This window comes from Typopeltis vanoorti, chromosome 12 (assembly GCF_054136105.1).
Source record: "Typopeltis vanoorti isolate ZY-2024b chromosome 12, IOZ_Tvanoo_1.0, whole genome shotgun sequence".
In the NCBI taxonomy this organism is placed as follows: Eukaryota; Metazoa; Arthropoda; class Arachnida; order Uropygi; family Thelyphonidae; genus Typopeltis; species Typopeltis vanoorti.
Window position 1 is genome coordinate 108,468,944 of NC_143560.1, and position 17,413 is coordinate 108,486,356.

The following is a 17,413-nucleotide window of genomic DNA, read 5'->3' on the forward strand; positions in this document are numbered from 1 at the left end:
AGCTTTCTTTTCGAGGTCTTGTGCATGGCATAGTTACCCAAGTCACTTCCTTGTTTGTGGGTCATATTTCATACATGTGGAACACATCATTCCATTAGCTTTCACCACTAACCAATGGAATTTTTTAAACCATTCACTTTTAATACCCGATAAGCGGTGTTTAGATGCACATTTTACATTTGAAAGAGACTGCAGAAATCGACGATTCTGTTGTTGGTTTGGTGTCATCGCTACTATGCTTATCGGTTTCATCTTTCTTAAAATAACTTAAGAGTGTGGTTTTCTGACTTGACTTTTTACTCATTATGGGGTAATTTAATAAATACAAAATATCATTGTTATTAAATTAATCAGAACAAATAACCGAATTGTGCACTGAGAGTAATACCCGAGACACATAACGCGCATTATGTCGCAATTTTACTATTTATAAGTATTAATTACTAGGAATGGGAATTTGTATCACTCGAGGCTGGCGTCATAGTTCTTGAGAGTTTTGAGAATTCCCCGAGATCACAAAGAGGCCTATTCTCATTTACAAAATAAAATATTAAATACAGTGGGTGATCGGTTAACGAACAGTTCAGACAACAAATACATGTTCGGATAACGAACACCTCACAGAACAAACACAAGAAGAAGCGACGCTGTGTGTAAGATTTGTAGAACTGTATTTTACTGCCATCTATGAACGGTTTCTGGAACGAGACTTTGACAGTTGTATACATAACCTTTTTGTGCGCTAGTTGATTTCTGTTCTCTAAATTTTTGTAAGTGCTTTTCTGAACTTTTTATTTAAAAAAAAAAAAAAAAAACTGATAACATTATGGGGCCTAAAAAGAGTGGAGTATCAAGAACTGTACTCACCACAGAAACCAAGCAAGAGATAATAGCCAAGGTAGAGAGTGGGCAGAAGATGTCTGATGTTGCTAGGCAGTATGGCTTGAACAGGTCTACAGTAGGCAGATTCTTAGCTAAAAAAGATATAATCAAGAAGACTCAAGCAGCTAAAGGAGTAACGAAAATCACATCTGAGAAACAAAGATGTGCCATCCATGAAAAAATGGAGAGATTGCTTTTAGTTTGGATAAAAGAAAGGAATATGAAAAGAGATGTAACTGTATGACTATCATTCAAGAGAGGGCTAGGGATATTTTTGAAGAACTGAAGAAACAAACTCCACATTCGTCACATGAGGAGATAGAATTTAAGGCTACCACTAGATGTGTTGCAAAGTTTAGAAGGATTTCTGGCATTAAACATGTGGTAATCTCAGAAAGTTTTTCTGAGAAGTTCTGTCTCAAATTTCAAGAATTCATTAAAAAAAGAAGGATATTGTCCATTACAAATTTTTCAAATGTGATGAAACTGGTTTATTTTGGAAGTGCATGCCGAACCATGCCTACATCACGAAAGATGAGAAAAATATTCCTGGGCATAAACCCATGAAAGACTGATCGACGTTACTTTTGGGAGCTAACACTATGGTGATATGAAGCTTAAACTGCTTCTTGTCTATCACTCTGAGAACCCTAGAGCATTCAACAAAAATCCCATAATTAAAGAAAGACTGCCAGTGATGTGGAGATCAAATGAAAGGGCATGGGTCATGCAAGTTCTTTTCAAAGAATGGCTGTTTAATACTTGTTGCCCCAAGCAACAAGTATTACCTTCAGACCAATGAATTGCCATTGAAAGCACTGTTGCTATTGGACAATGCACCAGGACACACAAAAGACCTTGAAGATAATTTGCTGGAAGACTTTCCCTGACTGACAGTTCAGTTTCTGCCTCCAAATACTACTTCGTTGATTCAGACAATCGATCAGGAGGTTATTGCAGTCTCAAGAAATTGTATGCTTGCGCGTTGTTTCGTCGGTGTTTTGAAGCATGCCAGTTCTCAATGATGACATTAAAAACGTTTTGGAAAGAAAAATTTGATATCTTGAAGCCATTAGGCTCATTCAAAAGGCATGGTCAGAAGTCACTCAACGACAGTTGAATTCTGCTTGGCGACAGCTGTGTCCCTCCTGCATTCAGGGAGACAGAGATTATGTCCCTGAAATTATGAATGAAATTGTGACAACTGCTAGAGATCTGGAATTGGAGGTTATTGAAGATGACACTGAAGAGCTCATAAAGGAACATGAAAATGATCTGATGACAGAAGAACTCCAAGAACTCTTGAATGAAGAACACCAAGAAACTCAGTGAGATGTGTTTTCTTCTGAAAAAGAGGAAGACGAAAGAGGATCAATGCCGAAATCTGCTATTAAAGATCTTTTGAAGAAGTAGGAGGATTTCAGAACAATGGTCTTAGAATGGCACCCAAACTAGGTTGAGGTCAATAGGCTTGGGGATCTCTACAACGACAATGCTATTAATCACTTCCAAAAAATCCTGAAGAAGAGAGAAAAGCAATTGACATTGATGAAATTGATGATCTTGCATTGATGAAAATGCAAGACTGTGTATGTATGAATTATTGTTATTATAAATAAATGTAGTAAGAAATTATATAATTTTTTATTTATTTTTTGGTCTCCAGAACGAATTAATCAAATGCCCATAAAAATCTATGGTAAATCAATGATCGGTTAACGAACAATTTGGGTAGTGAACACGTCTTTGAACGGATTATGTTCGTTAACCGATCATCCTCTGTACTTGACTCATGATCTTTGGACAAAAACCATTATTAAGAAAAATAAATGTAGATTTTTAACATCGGTTTTTGTCTTCGATTCAAATTCGCTCAATTTTCACAATTTATTTCTTTCAAACATCAAAATTATGTCTCTTTCGTAAAAGATCTTTGCAACCGATACTGTTGTATTCGAGATACCGATTTTTGTCTTCTTCTGTGTATGGATTGGTGTGCATCAAAGTGAATATACGAGGCTCTCGAGACTGTTGACTGTGCCATTTTGTTATCAAGAGATTTGATCTCTGTTACCAATTGTTATAAAGAGGGGGATTATTTATTAATTTATTTATTATCAGTTATCAGATTTTCTCTATAACGATTATTTCTATTTCCGAGTGTTTTATTTATATGCACAAGTCATTGCACCAATCGGAATTGGTGCAATGACTTTAAACTGTTTCTTTCAGATTCCGAAAAATCACAGACTCAAGACCAAATACAAAACATACACATTTAATAAAACAAAAACAATATATACACTTCAAATAAAATTACAAAATTAACTAGATCCAAGGCCTTTTAAAATAAACTTATACTTTGGAGATCACCCATTCTCTGACTCATTCTATTACTGGTTTGTTTAACATATACTTAATCACATCTACTAGACTAAACACCTTGTTTACACAATAACAAAATGTTCAGTCAGTTTCTTTGTTAAGGCCTTTTTCCGAAGGTATAAGATTCTCTTCTTTTTTCATAGAATCCTTTCTCATCACCCTTATGTAGTACACATTATTCCTCCTGACTCTGAAGTAAGATATTCTGAATTCACCGAAGTATAGGTACTCTTATCTCATGCAGTTCAATTTTTGTACCAGCAAAAAAAAGTTTCTTCTACTTCTTTATCTAAGTTGCTAAATTCCGTCACCTTTTCCAGTAGAAATAACAGATAGATCTGGCGTCGTTAAAATAGATAAAATTTTCAAGCAGCATTTCCTCGAACATTCCAATAGAACGTCAAACGTCAATATTTTCTTTTATTTACCAATACTTATTTACAGTCTTAACTCCTCCACTTTAAAGGCTCACAATTCTACGATTCGTTTTTCGGAATCTTCTATTAATATGCCCCGGATTGTCACATAAAAACTTAATTTCCTAAGAACAAAATTTTGCCTGCCTGCGTTCTTAAACTTACGTTAGCTCTCTTCTGTTTATCCTCTGTTCTCTGATATATACCGAATGCTCTATTGTTGTTTTTGTTATAATATTCTCTCTGTCAGCTGTCAATCACCCATCAAATTCCTAGGCGAGCATGCGCACTCAATGAAAGTGGCAAGCAAGAAGTTATGTATAATGGCTGACGTGTCGTGTCTCCGTTAGCGTTACGAGAATGTCTTTACAAAACATGGCATTTAATAATTTTAAACCACAATAAAATTTCTGAAAGTAATAATAACTATCCAAATCCAGTAAGTACTTTTTTTTTTTTTTTAAATGCTTCACATTTCATTTTGACAAAATAACATCAATAACGTGCATATCGCAAGTGCTGATAATGCGTGTTATGAAACCAAAACTAATAATGTACTATAAAAAAACATAAACAATTTGTAAAAATATTCAGAATTTTAAATTATGACTATTTTTACAGGTGTGCATCAAAGTGAATATCCGAAGCTCTCGAGATTGGCTTGCAATGCAAGAAATTGAGCTGGTCTCACGAGTATCGAGACTCTCTGGTTCAATTTCTCATCACTATTAATTAAAAAAAAGTTTTAATTATTTTTCCATTCTTGCTCATTATTTAGCCATGTCAATTCACCTCATTAATTAGTTGGGCGGTCAGTAAAACCAGCTGGGCGGTTTGCCCATTCAAAAGGTCCTAGGGAGAACATAGCATTCTGTATCACCAAGCTGTTATAGTCATCTGGTAGCTGCTCAACAGTATGAAAACTAACCTTTATCCAGCCTGTCCCTAAAAAGGGAGAAAAGAGAGATACAGTCAGTCATCAAACTATCAGCCCATTGCCCCCCACTCCAATACTCTTAGAAGTGATGGAGGTCATCTATGCCAGTGTTAGATCCTAAATGGAGGATTTTCTAAGAAGTTGTTCATTCAGAATCTAACATGGGTAATTTAACTAATTTAAGATAATACCTGCACACCAGCAGAAAGTAAGAAAGACCTTGTTTGTTGTATATGAGAATGTGCATTAATGTGTGTAACGTATTAGAAATATTTGTTGTCAAACGGAAGACTAAATTAGAGAATTATGTCAAATTAGTGATTCTATGTAAAAGAAATATTAGCTTAAATTTGTGTCCTATTAAGCTACCTAAAATAACATAAGTCGCCAGACAGGTAATGAGTAATAGTTCAAAGGTCGTGTCTGAACCGCATGTATCGATTGTAATGCCAAAGGCTACAGCTTATGCGGAAAGTGACTTAAGCGCACTTTCCTAGAAAACAGCAACTAACAGTTCAATGGAGAGTCAAGGATCAACTTAAAGGCATTAAAAGTAAAGGGTCGTGCAGAAAAGGATACAGCAAAAAGAGGGCGCTCAAACACAGAATATAAGGCAATGCGTGCCACATTGCAAGGCTTTTTTCTGGATTTTCATCTCAAGGATTCTTGACCAGTGATTCTTGACCAGAAAAGACGAGCCAGGGTGCAACGATGTCGGACAACAGGCTGCTTTCCCGATTATGTGGAGAAGATTCCACGCGGAGCCGTACGCGAATCATCAGCCTATGCAGAATCGTGCCAGTTGCTGGATGTCCCATCATAAGGAGCAGAGATAGCCCTTAGTCACAGCAGAAACTAGTTCGTGTGCGGCAGCAGTAGAAAAGACAATGTAGCCACAAAGCCAGGTGCTGAGATAGCCAATCGAAGGATGACCAGAACAACACGTGGTAGTTAATAGACCTTCGGAAAGAACTGGGTAATGTAAAGATCTTTGTTATATGTTATGGAAGTGATAGAAGATAGAAATTTGTGTTTTGATTAAGTAATATGGACAATCCTTTAGAGAACTTTGATAAGATTTCGTATTTGAAACAGCTGGTTCTGTTGGACAAGGAATTGTCAGGAACGAATCTCCAATTGAATGTGACTGAAATGATAAGTGTATTTTATTTGGTAGATAACCTTAATTGAGAAAGCAACAAGTTGTATAATATGTACTTTATGAATAGCATGCATGAGAGGATCTTAAATTAATGTGATATTGTCATTGCTTTCCACTCTAATCTTGTATGATTAATATTTTGATCTGTCTAAGTGAATTTGATTAATATTGAATTGTTTATCTATCTTAGCATGAGATTTAGAAGTTTTAGCATTTTGATTCAATTTAGTTGTACTTGTCTTTTAGTTCCAATAAACATGTTTTATTGCATATGCCTGAATTCAAGATATCAAATTACCACTTATGAAATTAGAACCATAGCAGGAAGAATTTTGGGTATATATATATATATATATTTAAGAATAGATTATAGGTCGCAACTGCAAAGTACCGAAATCTATATAACTGTAGGTGAAGTGTATATTAGAGTGTATGCCAGTGAGTCTAGGAGTATTTCCCTGAGCTTGAATTATTTCCTGTTATAGGATACTGGCTGGCGCAGCATAATACAAATTTTGTCAGTATCTGAAAAGGGAATATCCCTGGATAGAATCAAGTTAGGCTATACATTAGAGAAAATAATAGAGATTAATGAGGAATATAAGCTTAGAAAATAGAGAGAAAACAACGATGTAACACCAGCCTGGTTGGCTGAGTGGTTAATGTATCCATTCTTGAACCAACAGGTTGCAGATTTGAATCCTGCCATGGCATGGATATTGCGATTGTGGGAGATAAATTTCATCGACTGGTGTGAGACCACCATGCTGATTATTAGAGGCCTGAAGTGACTTGAAAAAGTTCCATGTTTGGTGTCCAGAGTAGGGTTTCTGGACTATGTAAAAAAATAAACAAAAATACAATTTTAATTAAATTAAAATTAAAAATACATATATAATTTTTTTAAAAAAATTATAAAATTAATTAAAATAGAATAAAAATCCTTAACCCATTCACAGTATTAATGTACCATAGGCTTATGACCTTTGCTGAGTGGGATTCGCATAAAATCAGATTCTTAATTACGATGAGATCCATGAATTAAATAGTGATCTCCAATATGGATTCCACCATTCTCTTTTGACAGCAGACCTCCACCTCCTCCTTGCTAACCTTACTTTTCGACAGGTGCCATGGCAAGATTTGGAGCTCAGGTAGTTGCTCTTGATATTTCCAAGGTATCTGATTATGACTAGCATAAAAATCTTCTAACCAGGATACCAACTATTGATCTTCCTCTTGTTCTTGGTGATTAGATGGATAGTTTACCCCATGGTCATTCATTTTATCTAACATGACAGATGACTGCCTCTCTCATCAGATTTCTTTATCAATGCTGAGGTATCACAGAGTTCTGTAATGATGATAGTACTATTGTTCCTCTTTCTCATTCAAGAAATCCTGACGTACTCAAATAATTGATACTTCAAGATTTGCCATAACCAATGTTTCAAAACAATGATCTCCTCACCATTATCAAGTGGGGAGTGAAAACAACTTAGTGAATTTCAATGCTATTAAATTCGAAAGATCCAACTTAACTCTCTCTCTCTTACTTCTGATAATGTTCCAATATCCTTTCAAGATCTGTTTTCCCTTCTTGAGATGACTTTCACATGCAACTTATCCTAGCATAAACAAAGTACATCAATAACCTCATTAACCTCTAAAAACTTGGCATTCTTTTTCGTTCAAAAATCACTTGTCTTCTGCTCAAATCCTAACATTTTATAAATGCCATATCCGATAAATCTGAGAATGTTGTTCTCACATTTGGAGTAGTGCACCCAAAATCTCTCTTAAGAATTCTTGATTGTATACAGAAGAGGACAATCCACCTAATAAGTGACTCTCTCTCTCTCACACACATATTCTCTCCAGTCATTTTCCCATAGGTACACTGTTTCTGCATTATGCCTGTTTTCTTTAATGAGCATTGCTCCACTGAACTGTGTTATACTACGATACAGTATAACACACGTTCCTTCCAGTCACTTTCTCACAGGCATACTGTTTTGCATCATTTCTTTTTTTAATAAGTACTTTCATAGGCATTGCTCCACTGAAATGGTCACTACCATTCCTTCACTTTCCTCTAATCATGTAAGTAGAACAGCCACTGCTCAACATGCATACATAGTTCAACTCCAAAAATATCAAACTAATGTTTCATCATTTTCCTTCATTCCATCAATGTCTGTTCTGTGGAACAGCCTCCCCATACCATTTTTCCCAATGAGTATAGCCCCAAGAAAAAATTTGTTGAGGTTTGGAGAGTTTCTTAAGGCTGAGGCTGATTCCATAAATAGTCTTTCGAATTTGTATTTGCTACGGTGTGTTACTGTAGCTTTCTTCCACCATATTCTGTGGCGTGTATCCAGAGCATGGTCTGCAAGACCAGAATGGCTGTACTTGTGAAACGGATGTAGTCCTTGTGTTCAGAAATTCTGATATTCTCTCCAAACCTCAACAAATTTGGTTGTATGCAACTGCCCCAAATTTGGGAGGCATACATCAGCAGACCTTCAGCCCAACAGCCAAGAACACCTACTTAGCCCGCTAGAGGGCACCATCAGGACTTCTAGGAGAACGATAGCTTCATATCTTCATTCTCAGTTACTGTGTTGTAGTGCCTACGTGCATGTGCCTTTTTGTAAGTTCCTTTTGAAAATGGCAACGTGACGTTGCCAAAATATCGGAATTATTTATTAAAGTATAATTTAATTTATATTCGTATCTACGTTGTTCAATTCCCTAAGTGATGTAGAAATTCCAAATAAAGATGGCATTCTCTCCAGCCACACTTCTTGTATACTAGGACATGCCAGTCCTTAAACCTCATTATCCAGCTGTTGGATTCAGTGGAATTTTCTATGTTCAGCTGCACCACAATCATCGTTTTTTTTTTTTTTTTTTTTTTTTTTTTTAAAGAATGGTTCCATCAACTAGAATATTCAACACACGTGCCTGCTAGTAACATGTGAAGAGTACACTTTCCAACTCAGCGAATGTCGACTCCTTACCTGTTTTCCTCTTCTTATTGGCATTACCACATTCTTATATCTGATTTCGGATTTTTGTCCTTTGTGAATATGGAGTTTAGTGTGCTTGGAGCCAAGACGTTTGGCAATGTCAACATATTTCTCTCAGGATTCTTCTCTACCTCCTCTACTATTTTCAATCACTTGTGCAGAGTTCCCACTTGTTTTTTAGGTTAGGACATGGTCCAAGGATAATAAAATAAATAACTGGAACAAAGGAAATAAAACAATATAAAGGGATAAAATATAATGAAGTACTGTAATAAAATCAGGAATGAATTAATTCATAAATGGTTAAACCAGGGTAACAGATAAAACTATGAAGCACAAAAGAACACACAAAACCCATTGCAATGAAGTAAAGCTCAAAAGTGACTAGCTCATACCTGCCTGTGATGAAGTGTTATTCTCAAACAACAGTGTTGCCAAGTCTTCACTTAGTCCAAAGCAAAGGATGAAGAGCAAAAAGTACATCATTTTAAATTTTATATAAAACTATCCATATGGGGAAATGTTGCATCAGGACTGCGATTTGTAAACAATTGATGCGATAAAACAACAGCTGAGCCAGGAAATAATAGTATTATTTATATTCGGCTAGTTCCAGGACCAAAAAAAAGCAAATGAAATATGCAGGAAAACGAAGGTAACGGGAACAATGAATCGAGGTTTCACTTTATTAGAAATAACAAAATTATATTTTACATCACTTCTTTCAGTGGTTTATTGGGAATGCATGATACTGTCATTTGTCCCTATGCTTCTTTCTGTAGAGGGAATGAAGATTTTTTTTAATATCAACTCCAGAAGATTGTGAAAACTTACAGCACATTATGGATAAGAATTAAATGATCCAGAAACTCTTCTCTAGAGACCAAACATGGAACTTTTTCAAGCTACTTCAGGTTTCCAATATTGCTCTTGATATTTCCTAATGGTCTGCTCCCACCCTATCTAAACAGATGGCTTCCCCTTTTCTGATATTCCACCAATGCCAGCATTTCACAGAGCTCCACATTTTAGCTCGAACTCTTCTATACATAAATAATCTTCTCAGATTTATTCAACTCACATCCATAGTTCTGCTGATGGCACTATATAATCTATTCTTATTTTTCATTCAACAAACCCTGTAATCCTTGAACATCCCAAGTTTAAAGATCTTTTATAAGCAATGTCTTAAACACTTATTCCTCCCCACACACACAATTCAAGTGAGGTGAAACACCATCATCAAGTAAATTGCGACCAAAACAGAGTTCTCTTATTTTTTGCAGAAGCGATCACAACTCTCCCCCCCCCCCTCTTTCTTTGACAATATCTAGATTTACATTTGTGGGCTAACTTATACAAAAGTTTTTTTTTCTCTCAACACAACTTTATGAACTATATACAAATTCCAAATCTTGCCATTTTGCTATGCTGTCTTCCACATGAGGTAGTAGTGCACCTGAAACCTGTATAAAAATTCTTGATGCTTTCATTTAGGTGACAGATGAATTTAACTGCCTGGTGCAAAATCACCACCCTACTTACTGGGGGCTTGAAGTGACTTAAAATAGTTCCATGAACTAAAGTATGGTTTCTGGATTAAATGATTTTTCCAAGGGCACCAAAGCACTATAGATTTACAACCTTTCATCAGTGAGATTCACATTTAAAAATAAATAAAAGTCTAACTGATATCCTCACTCACTAACTCTCTTTCTCAACACAACAGTTCATTCTAATGTTTTCAGACTTTCTTGCACACATCAGTTTTTGCCTATTCCTTTTCTATAGATGCCTATTTCATAGGCATTGGTCTACCGAATCCTTTATAAAAACATAAACCTGGAAATATCTGAAACATCTATTCACAGTCCAACTTCAAACCTGTTGAACTAACTTTTCCTCCTCTTTTATTCCATCTACTCTCTCTTCTGGAAAAGCATTCCTTCACAGTGTTTCCCAAACATTGTTCAGAAAAATATCAATGCATTTTTGATGTGTGTGCATGCATGCATACACACACAAATTAGAGGGGGAAAAAATTACATGTGATGATTTTGAGGATCATTTCATCAAATATTTCCTTAGCATATAGTACAGTATAGATTGAAAAGAGATACAACACTATGTCATAAATTAGCCTAAAAGAGAAGAAAGACTTAATTCCTGGGAAACAAATTGCCTATTATATGGAATTAGTGAATCTTGAGTTGATACATCTTTGTTAGATCTAGGCTTAATGAAGAATTTTATAAAAAAAAGGAAAAATTACTTAACTTAAAGGAAATTTCTTTTCCTTTAAGTTAAGGAAAGTAAAGTCTTTAAGTTAAGGAAAATGTTCCAACTGAGTGACACAAAACTCAAAACAGTCTCTCTTTCAAAGAAGGATCAATCTTTGCTACCAATTAAATACCTTTTTTTTATGATAACAGTTTCAAATGATAAGCTGCATGATCATCCTTCAAATCCATAGTTTCTGATAATAACCAAAAAGAGAACTGTTAAAAGGACAGTTATCAAAACTTAGGAGGTCCAATTTCACTAAAAATACACAGGGTTCTCATCTGAACTTCCCAGATGACTTGTGTGCTGTGATTATTTATCAAGGCAATTTACATTTTCTAAACTAGCTAATGTGCAAGGGGGAAATTTTTATTTATTTATTTGCACCATCAAGTATCTTCAAAGTTACGTATTTTCACGATATAATTAACATGCTATCTAGCTAATTCCATTTAGAGATTAAGTGGGATAAATGATGATTAAATGGTCTTATACACAGTGACACATGCTAATTATTATGAAAAGTATTTCATATTTGAGTATATTATTTATCATTTAAAATTTCTTTATATTTTTCAATTCCTTTCTTATAAAAATTGTCATTAAATCACTAATAAGCTTGAATTTAAAAAAGGAGAAGGATGATGTCAAAGTATAATTTAAACATAAATTAGAGATGCTTACCAAAAGCTTGTTTAGATTCCTTTAGTCTGTCTTTATCAGAAGAGTCAACAATGTATACTACAGCATGAGACTCAGCATAATACTGAAATTAAATGTATTCATCTAAGCAATCCACTTTATGTACAGAATAATAAATATGTGATAAAACAGGAATGTCATCTGAGTAATCACCATATATATTAGAGAGCTACAGATCTAGTACATTTACAAGTTTTCTTTTAAATGATATATGTGATAAAAAATTCGTGAACCATGCCAAGTGATCAGTTTATTAGTTACATCCATGGAACAACCATGAAAACAAGCATGATATAATATTCAGTGCCAGATCACCAATAGAAATAACTGTCATTCGTTGCCCCCATGAAAATAATTGCCAGTTGTTTATGTACAACAGCGTCTAGAGAGTATCAATGAATGGTTCAACAACCATCTGACAATAGGCCTGAAGAGAAGAGAACGAAGGGTAATAAGAATTGAGTATAGGCCACAATTAGTCAATGGTCTGCAAAGAAGCATATTGAAATGGAACTAGAGGCACAATGGACAAAGGAATACACCAAATACTCAAGCAGTTAAAAAATTTCAGTTTTTGGTTGTTCCATGTTGCAGCAGGCCCAGGCAATGGCAAAAGAGCTTACTGGTAACAGGACAGAATAGGGAGCACTCTCCTGGCATATGTTATTTACTCAAATACCAATGAAGTGACATCTCAATACCACAGTTTACTAAAGTCTATTGCTGAATTAAGTGCATCTCTTCATTCTCAAAATTTACCTGGTAATGGTTACATTTTGTAGGATAATACCCGTGTTACAAGTCATAGTTCATTTGGAAACAGTCTTCAGACTATCAGACAGTGTGTCATCTGGATCCTTGATTGAAAATCAGAACAGCATTAATATTAATGTCTTAATGTTCCCAAGAGGTAGTGTTCCGAGTTAAGTTGATAACATCTGTTTTAGTTCCTTCATTATGTTCTGTGATACACATATCATTTGTATTACTCATCTCTGGAATACATTATTATTATTCAGGCCTCCATGGAGTCAAAAGACTCATTGCAGGAGGTCCCTCCTAGGAAACACAAAGTCTGTCATACTACTCCTTAAAATCATTGACCGTTCTCGCTCTCACCACTCTATCAGGCAATGCATTCCATGGTTCAACCACCTTCCATGCAAAGAAACCACTGCTCATCCTCTTGCTCACAGTTTCCTTTCGTAACTTTCAGGGATGGCCCCTTGTCATCACTCCTTCCCGCTGTTCAACCAAGCGAAAGAACTCCCCAGTGTCAACCCTGTAACCTCAACTTTGGAATATTCACCTCTCATATCACCTCTCCTTCTTCTATCCACCAAACTCTGCAGTCTACATTCCCTCAGCCGATCCTCATAACTAACATTGTACAGTTCTGAAACCATCTTTGTTATCCGCCTTTGTATCCTTTCCACAGTTAATTGATCCCTTTCAAATCCTGGGGACCAAATCTGAGAACAATAGTCTAAGTGTGGTCTGATCAGGGTCTTACAACGGAATGATAACTCTTTTATCTCTGCAGGTCAGCATCCTTCTCATTATTGCAGCAATCCTCTGTGTTACCTTCACCACCGTTGCAATATGTCCCCTGAATTTCAGGTTTCTATCAATCATCAACCCCAGATCTCTATTGTCTCCCCTACTTCCTCCAGTATAGCTCTGCCATGGAGTATGCAGCGTCCCATCGATGTGTCCCAAACCTCAAGACCATTTTCTCATTACCTCAGGTAATGAGAAAGACCATTATCTTAGGAGAAGCTACCTGCAGGCATTAATCAGCTCTGAAATGGCATCTGTTGTTAGACAGAGAAATAGTACACTGAGGAGGGTTCTCACCAAATTTACATAGTGTGTGTTTCCAATTACATTTCCTCCTCTTTCATTCCATCTACTCTCTTCTGGAAGAGCATTCCTTCATAGTGTTTCCCAAACACTGTTCAGAAAAAATATCAATGCATTTTTGATGTGTGCACACACACACACACAAAAATTGGGAGGGAAAAGTTGCATGTGATGATTTGGGGATCATTTCATCAAATATTTCCTTAGCATATAGTACAATATAGATTAGCAAGAGATACAACACTATGTCATAAATTAGCCTAAAAGAGAAGAAAGACTTAATTCCTGGGAAACAAATTGCCTAATATATGGAAAGTAAAGTCTTTAAGTAAAGGAAAATGTTCCAAAACTGGTATATATTAGTTCTGAAATGTGACCCATCAATCTCCCTATAAGCTTATGTACTGCACAGCTCTGAGAATGTTATACTCTGCAAGCAATGTGTGAAAATGGTCTACTCAGAGCTGTGCAATACATCGACTTATATGGTGATTGATGGGTCACATTTCAGAAATAATATATAAACCTTTTCAGCAAGAGTTAACTGTTTAAAAAATGAACTACTCGAGTTGATGTTAGTCTGGCAACAGTCGCCATTTACCAGTATACAAGGTGAGTATCAAGAACAAAGAGAGAATAAACTTTGGTGCTAAGTTCTATCCAGTGAAATAGCAGGGAACTAAAAAGCACTCATCATGTCTACTGAGCTAATATAGTAAAAGTTAGCTAAAAAAAAAGCTCTCAAACAAAACTGAAAACACACCCTATGTATATTTGGTGACAAAGAAAGTCCTGCTCAGTGTACTAACACCAAGAAGAAAAAATACATTTATTAAACTCAGTAATATTTCTCTAGATTTCTCTAGTTTCATTATGATTGGTACAAGGCCTCAAAGAATATTTACTCATTGTGGATCTACATGGATAAATATTTACATTTAGGTGCCAGTTTACACGCATAATATAATTTAACAGAAAAACTACAGTACAAAGAGAAATAATTAAACAGTTTTATCTTTCAATATTTCATCTCTGCCACAGAGACATCTTCAGGAATACAATGTTAAAATTACAATAACACACATGAAACAATAAGTGGAAGAAATGAAATTATACTATATAAAGACTGAAGTCTTATGAGGGGCACCCTTTATGGGTACTGCTGGCTAGCCTTAGTTGTTGGGCAGGAAGCCTAAGAATTAAAGTTTTTCAAATCTTGGGAAGTTTAATACAGCCACATTTATTAAGATAAGACTGATTTTACTGTACATCTGCCACTGATTCTAAAATGAGTCTTTCAAGTTTGCATTTTCTGTTATTATTATATGACACCTCCAGGGAGTCCAAAGACTCATCGAGGGAGAGTGTGCCAACAGCATCGAACGAGTGATCCCCTTCCAACTACTAACCACGCTCATACTTTTTTTAACTTTTTTGCGTGAGCCATTAGTAGCAAAGGCTCTACCAATCGCCCAATCTTTGCTGGCTACTATGATAGAGCATAGTCTTCTTCCATTTGATTCTGTGAAAAGTATCCAACATAGTCAGCTAGACCTGACCTGATTGACCACAGTTGTGGTAGCAGATGTATTTTTGTGTTCATCTAAGCAGATGTTAGTAGATCACTCACTCTGACCATAATATGATAAGTTGCAAAAATGAAAATGCGAACAGAGAGGGGAGGAAGTGGATATTTACGAGAATGGAAGCAGTTTCGAATGACGTTTGAACGCAATGCAGAGATTATATTCCTTTAAAGTTATGGCCAACATAAAGACCTCAGTAATGGCATTACTGAGGTCTTTATGTTGAGAGGGATTTGAGGAGGGAGAATGGACAGATAATTTGAAGATCTTTTTCACATTGTAACCATTAAACAGGAAGGTTTGATGAATAAAGGTGAGTTCTGCTGTAATGGAAGCTTGGGTGGAACAAAGGTTGTAGGTAGGCTCTATTAACAAGGGTTTTGATGACATTATATTGTCGAGAAGGAGGATGATGGGAAAGTTTATGCATGTATCTACCTGTGTGGGTTAGTTTTCTATAAACAGCAAAAGAAAGGGTAGCAGTGGGCAGACGTGTGTTTTTAGAGCATCTAAAAAATACAAGCTGTTGTTATTTTCATTTTCAATAGTGAAATGGATTCTGTGATGCTGACTGTTGAGGTGGAGAAGGAAGGAGTCTAGCGTGCCTGTGCCATATTGCCAAATAGAACGCACACCATTAATATATCTTAACCAAATAGGTTTGAAACTGGCAGTATCAAGAGCATGATTTTCAAAATGGTATATATAGAAATTGGCCAGTGTGTGTGTGGGGGGGGGGGGGCATGAAAGTACCTTCCATCTGTTTATATAAGGTGTCCAAGAAAAATAACCAGTACGGATAGTAAAAATTAAAGAGACCCTAATGTCAGAGGTGAAAGCATTTTTCAGTAAATTTGGAGTGTCAGAAAGGGAATATCTGTGAATAAGATAACATCAGAGCTCACCATGATATCATTATTATTTAAAACTAAATTCTGAATTAAGAATTTCAAACATGGAATTTTTTATAGTGTGGCTGGTAAGTGGAATTAAAGATTTAGCTAAATGTTTGGCTAATTTAAAGGAAGGGGGGGGGGAATCAGCAGTATCTACTATGAGGCAAAGACAGTAACTGGGTTTATGAATTTTTGGCAATCCATATATATGGGGTGGGGGGGGGGTCCCTGAAAGGCTTGAGTTTTTTAATATTTTCAAGAGACCAAGATACCACATTTTTTAGAAGTCATAATCTAGTTGTGCACCCATAGAGGACACCCCTCATTTAGTATTTATACAGTATAATTTCACATCTTCCACTATAGAAACTAAAGAAACTACTCAGTACAGTAGTTTCCCCCTCCCTTATCTACAGGGGATACATTCCAAGACTCCCAGTCGATACCTGAAACCACAGATAGTACAGAACCCTATGTATACTTTGTTTTTTCCTGTACATACATACATACATACCTATGATAAAGTTTAATTTATAAATTAGACACAGTAAGAGATTAACAACAATAACTAATAATAAAATAGAAAATTATAACAATATACTGTAATGAAAAGTATGTGAATGGAATCTTAGCAACCTCAGCCTACGATTGTTTTGCTTTCCATATGAAGTCAAAAACTTTCACCTTTTGACTTCAAGTAATTTACTGCTTCTCTTTAGCATATCCAAATTGCCAGCATCACTACTCTTGCAATTTAGGGCCATTATTAAATAAAATAAGGGTTACTTGAACACAAACACTGCGATACTGCAACAGTTGATCTGATAACCTAGAACTACTCAGAAAGGTGCTGCAATTTAAAACTTATGAATTGTTGATTTCTGTAATTTTCCATTTAATATTTTCGGGCAGCTACTAAGTGACTAACGAGCAGGTAGCATATACAGTCCCATGTAAATACACTAGACAAAGGAATAATTCATGTCCCAGGCAGGTGTGAGATTTCATCACACTACTCAGAACACCACACAATTAAAATTTATGAATTGTTTATTTCTGGAATTTTTCATTTAATATTGTCAGACTAGGGTTGTCCACAAGTAACTGAAATCATGGAAAGCAAATCCACGGATAAGGGGGAGTACTGTATTACAATTTTAACATTGTATTCCTGAAGATGTATTCTGAGACAGAAATATTGAAACAAATAACCTGCTGTTGAAAGTTTTTTTTCACTTAGTTATACTATAAGTTAAAGATACGAAGAAA

The 17,413-nt window shown here is 35.6% G+C and overlaps 1 protein-coding gene across 3 annotated transcripts in view; it reads right to left on the reverse strand.

Moving 5' to 3' along the window:
- The window catches only part of Arfrp1 (ADP-ribosylation factor related protein 1), a 149,896-nt gene that overhangs the window by 57,665 nt on the left and 74,818 nt on the right, over nt 1-17,413 (reverse strand). For all 3 annotated transcript variants that reach the window (XM_090401512.1, XM_090401513.1, XM_090401511.1), the window contains exon 5: nt 11,782-11,863. In XM_090401512.1, coding sequence (XP_090257638.1) covers nt 11,782-11,863 — 82 coding nt within the window. The remainder of the gene's footprint in view (nt 1-11,781; nt 11,864-17,413) is intronic.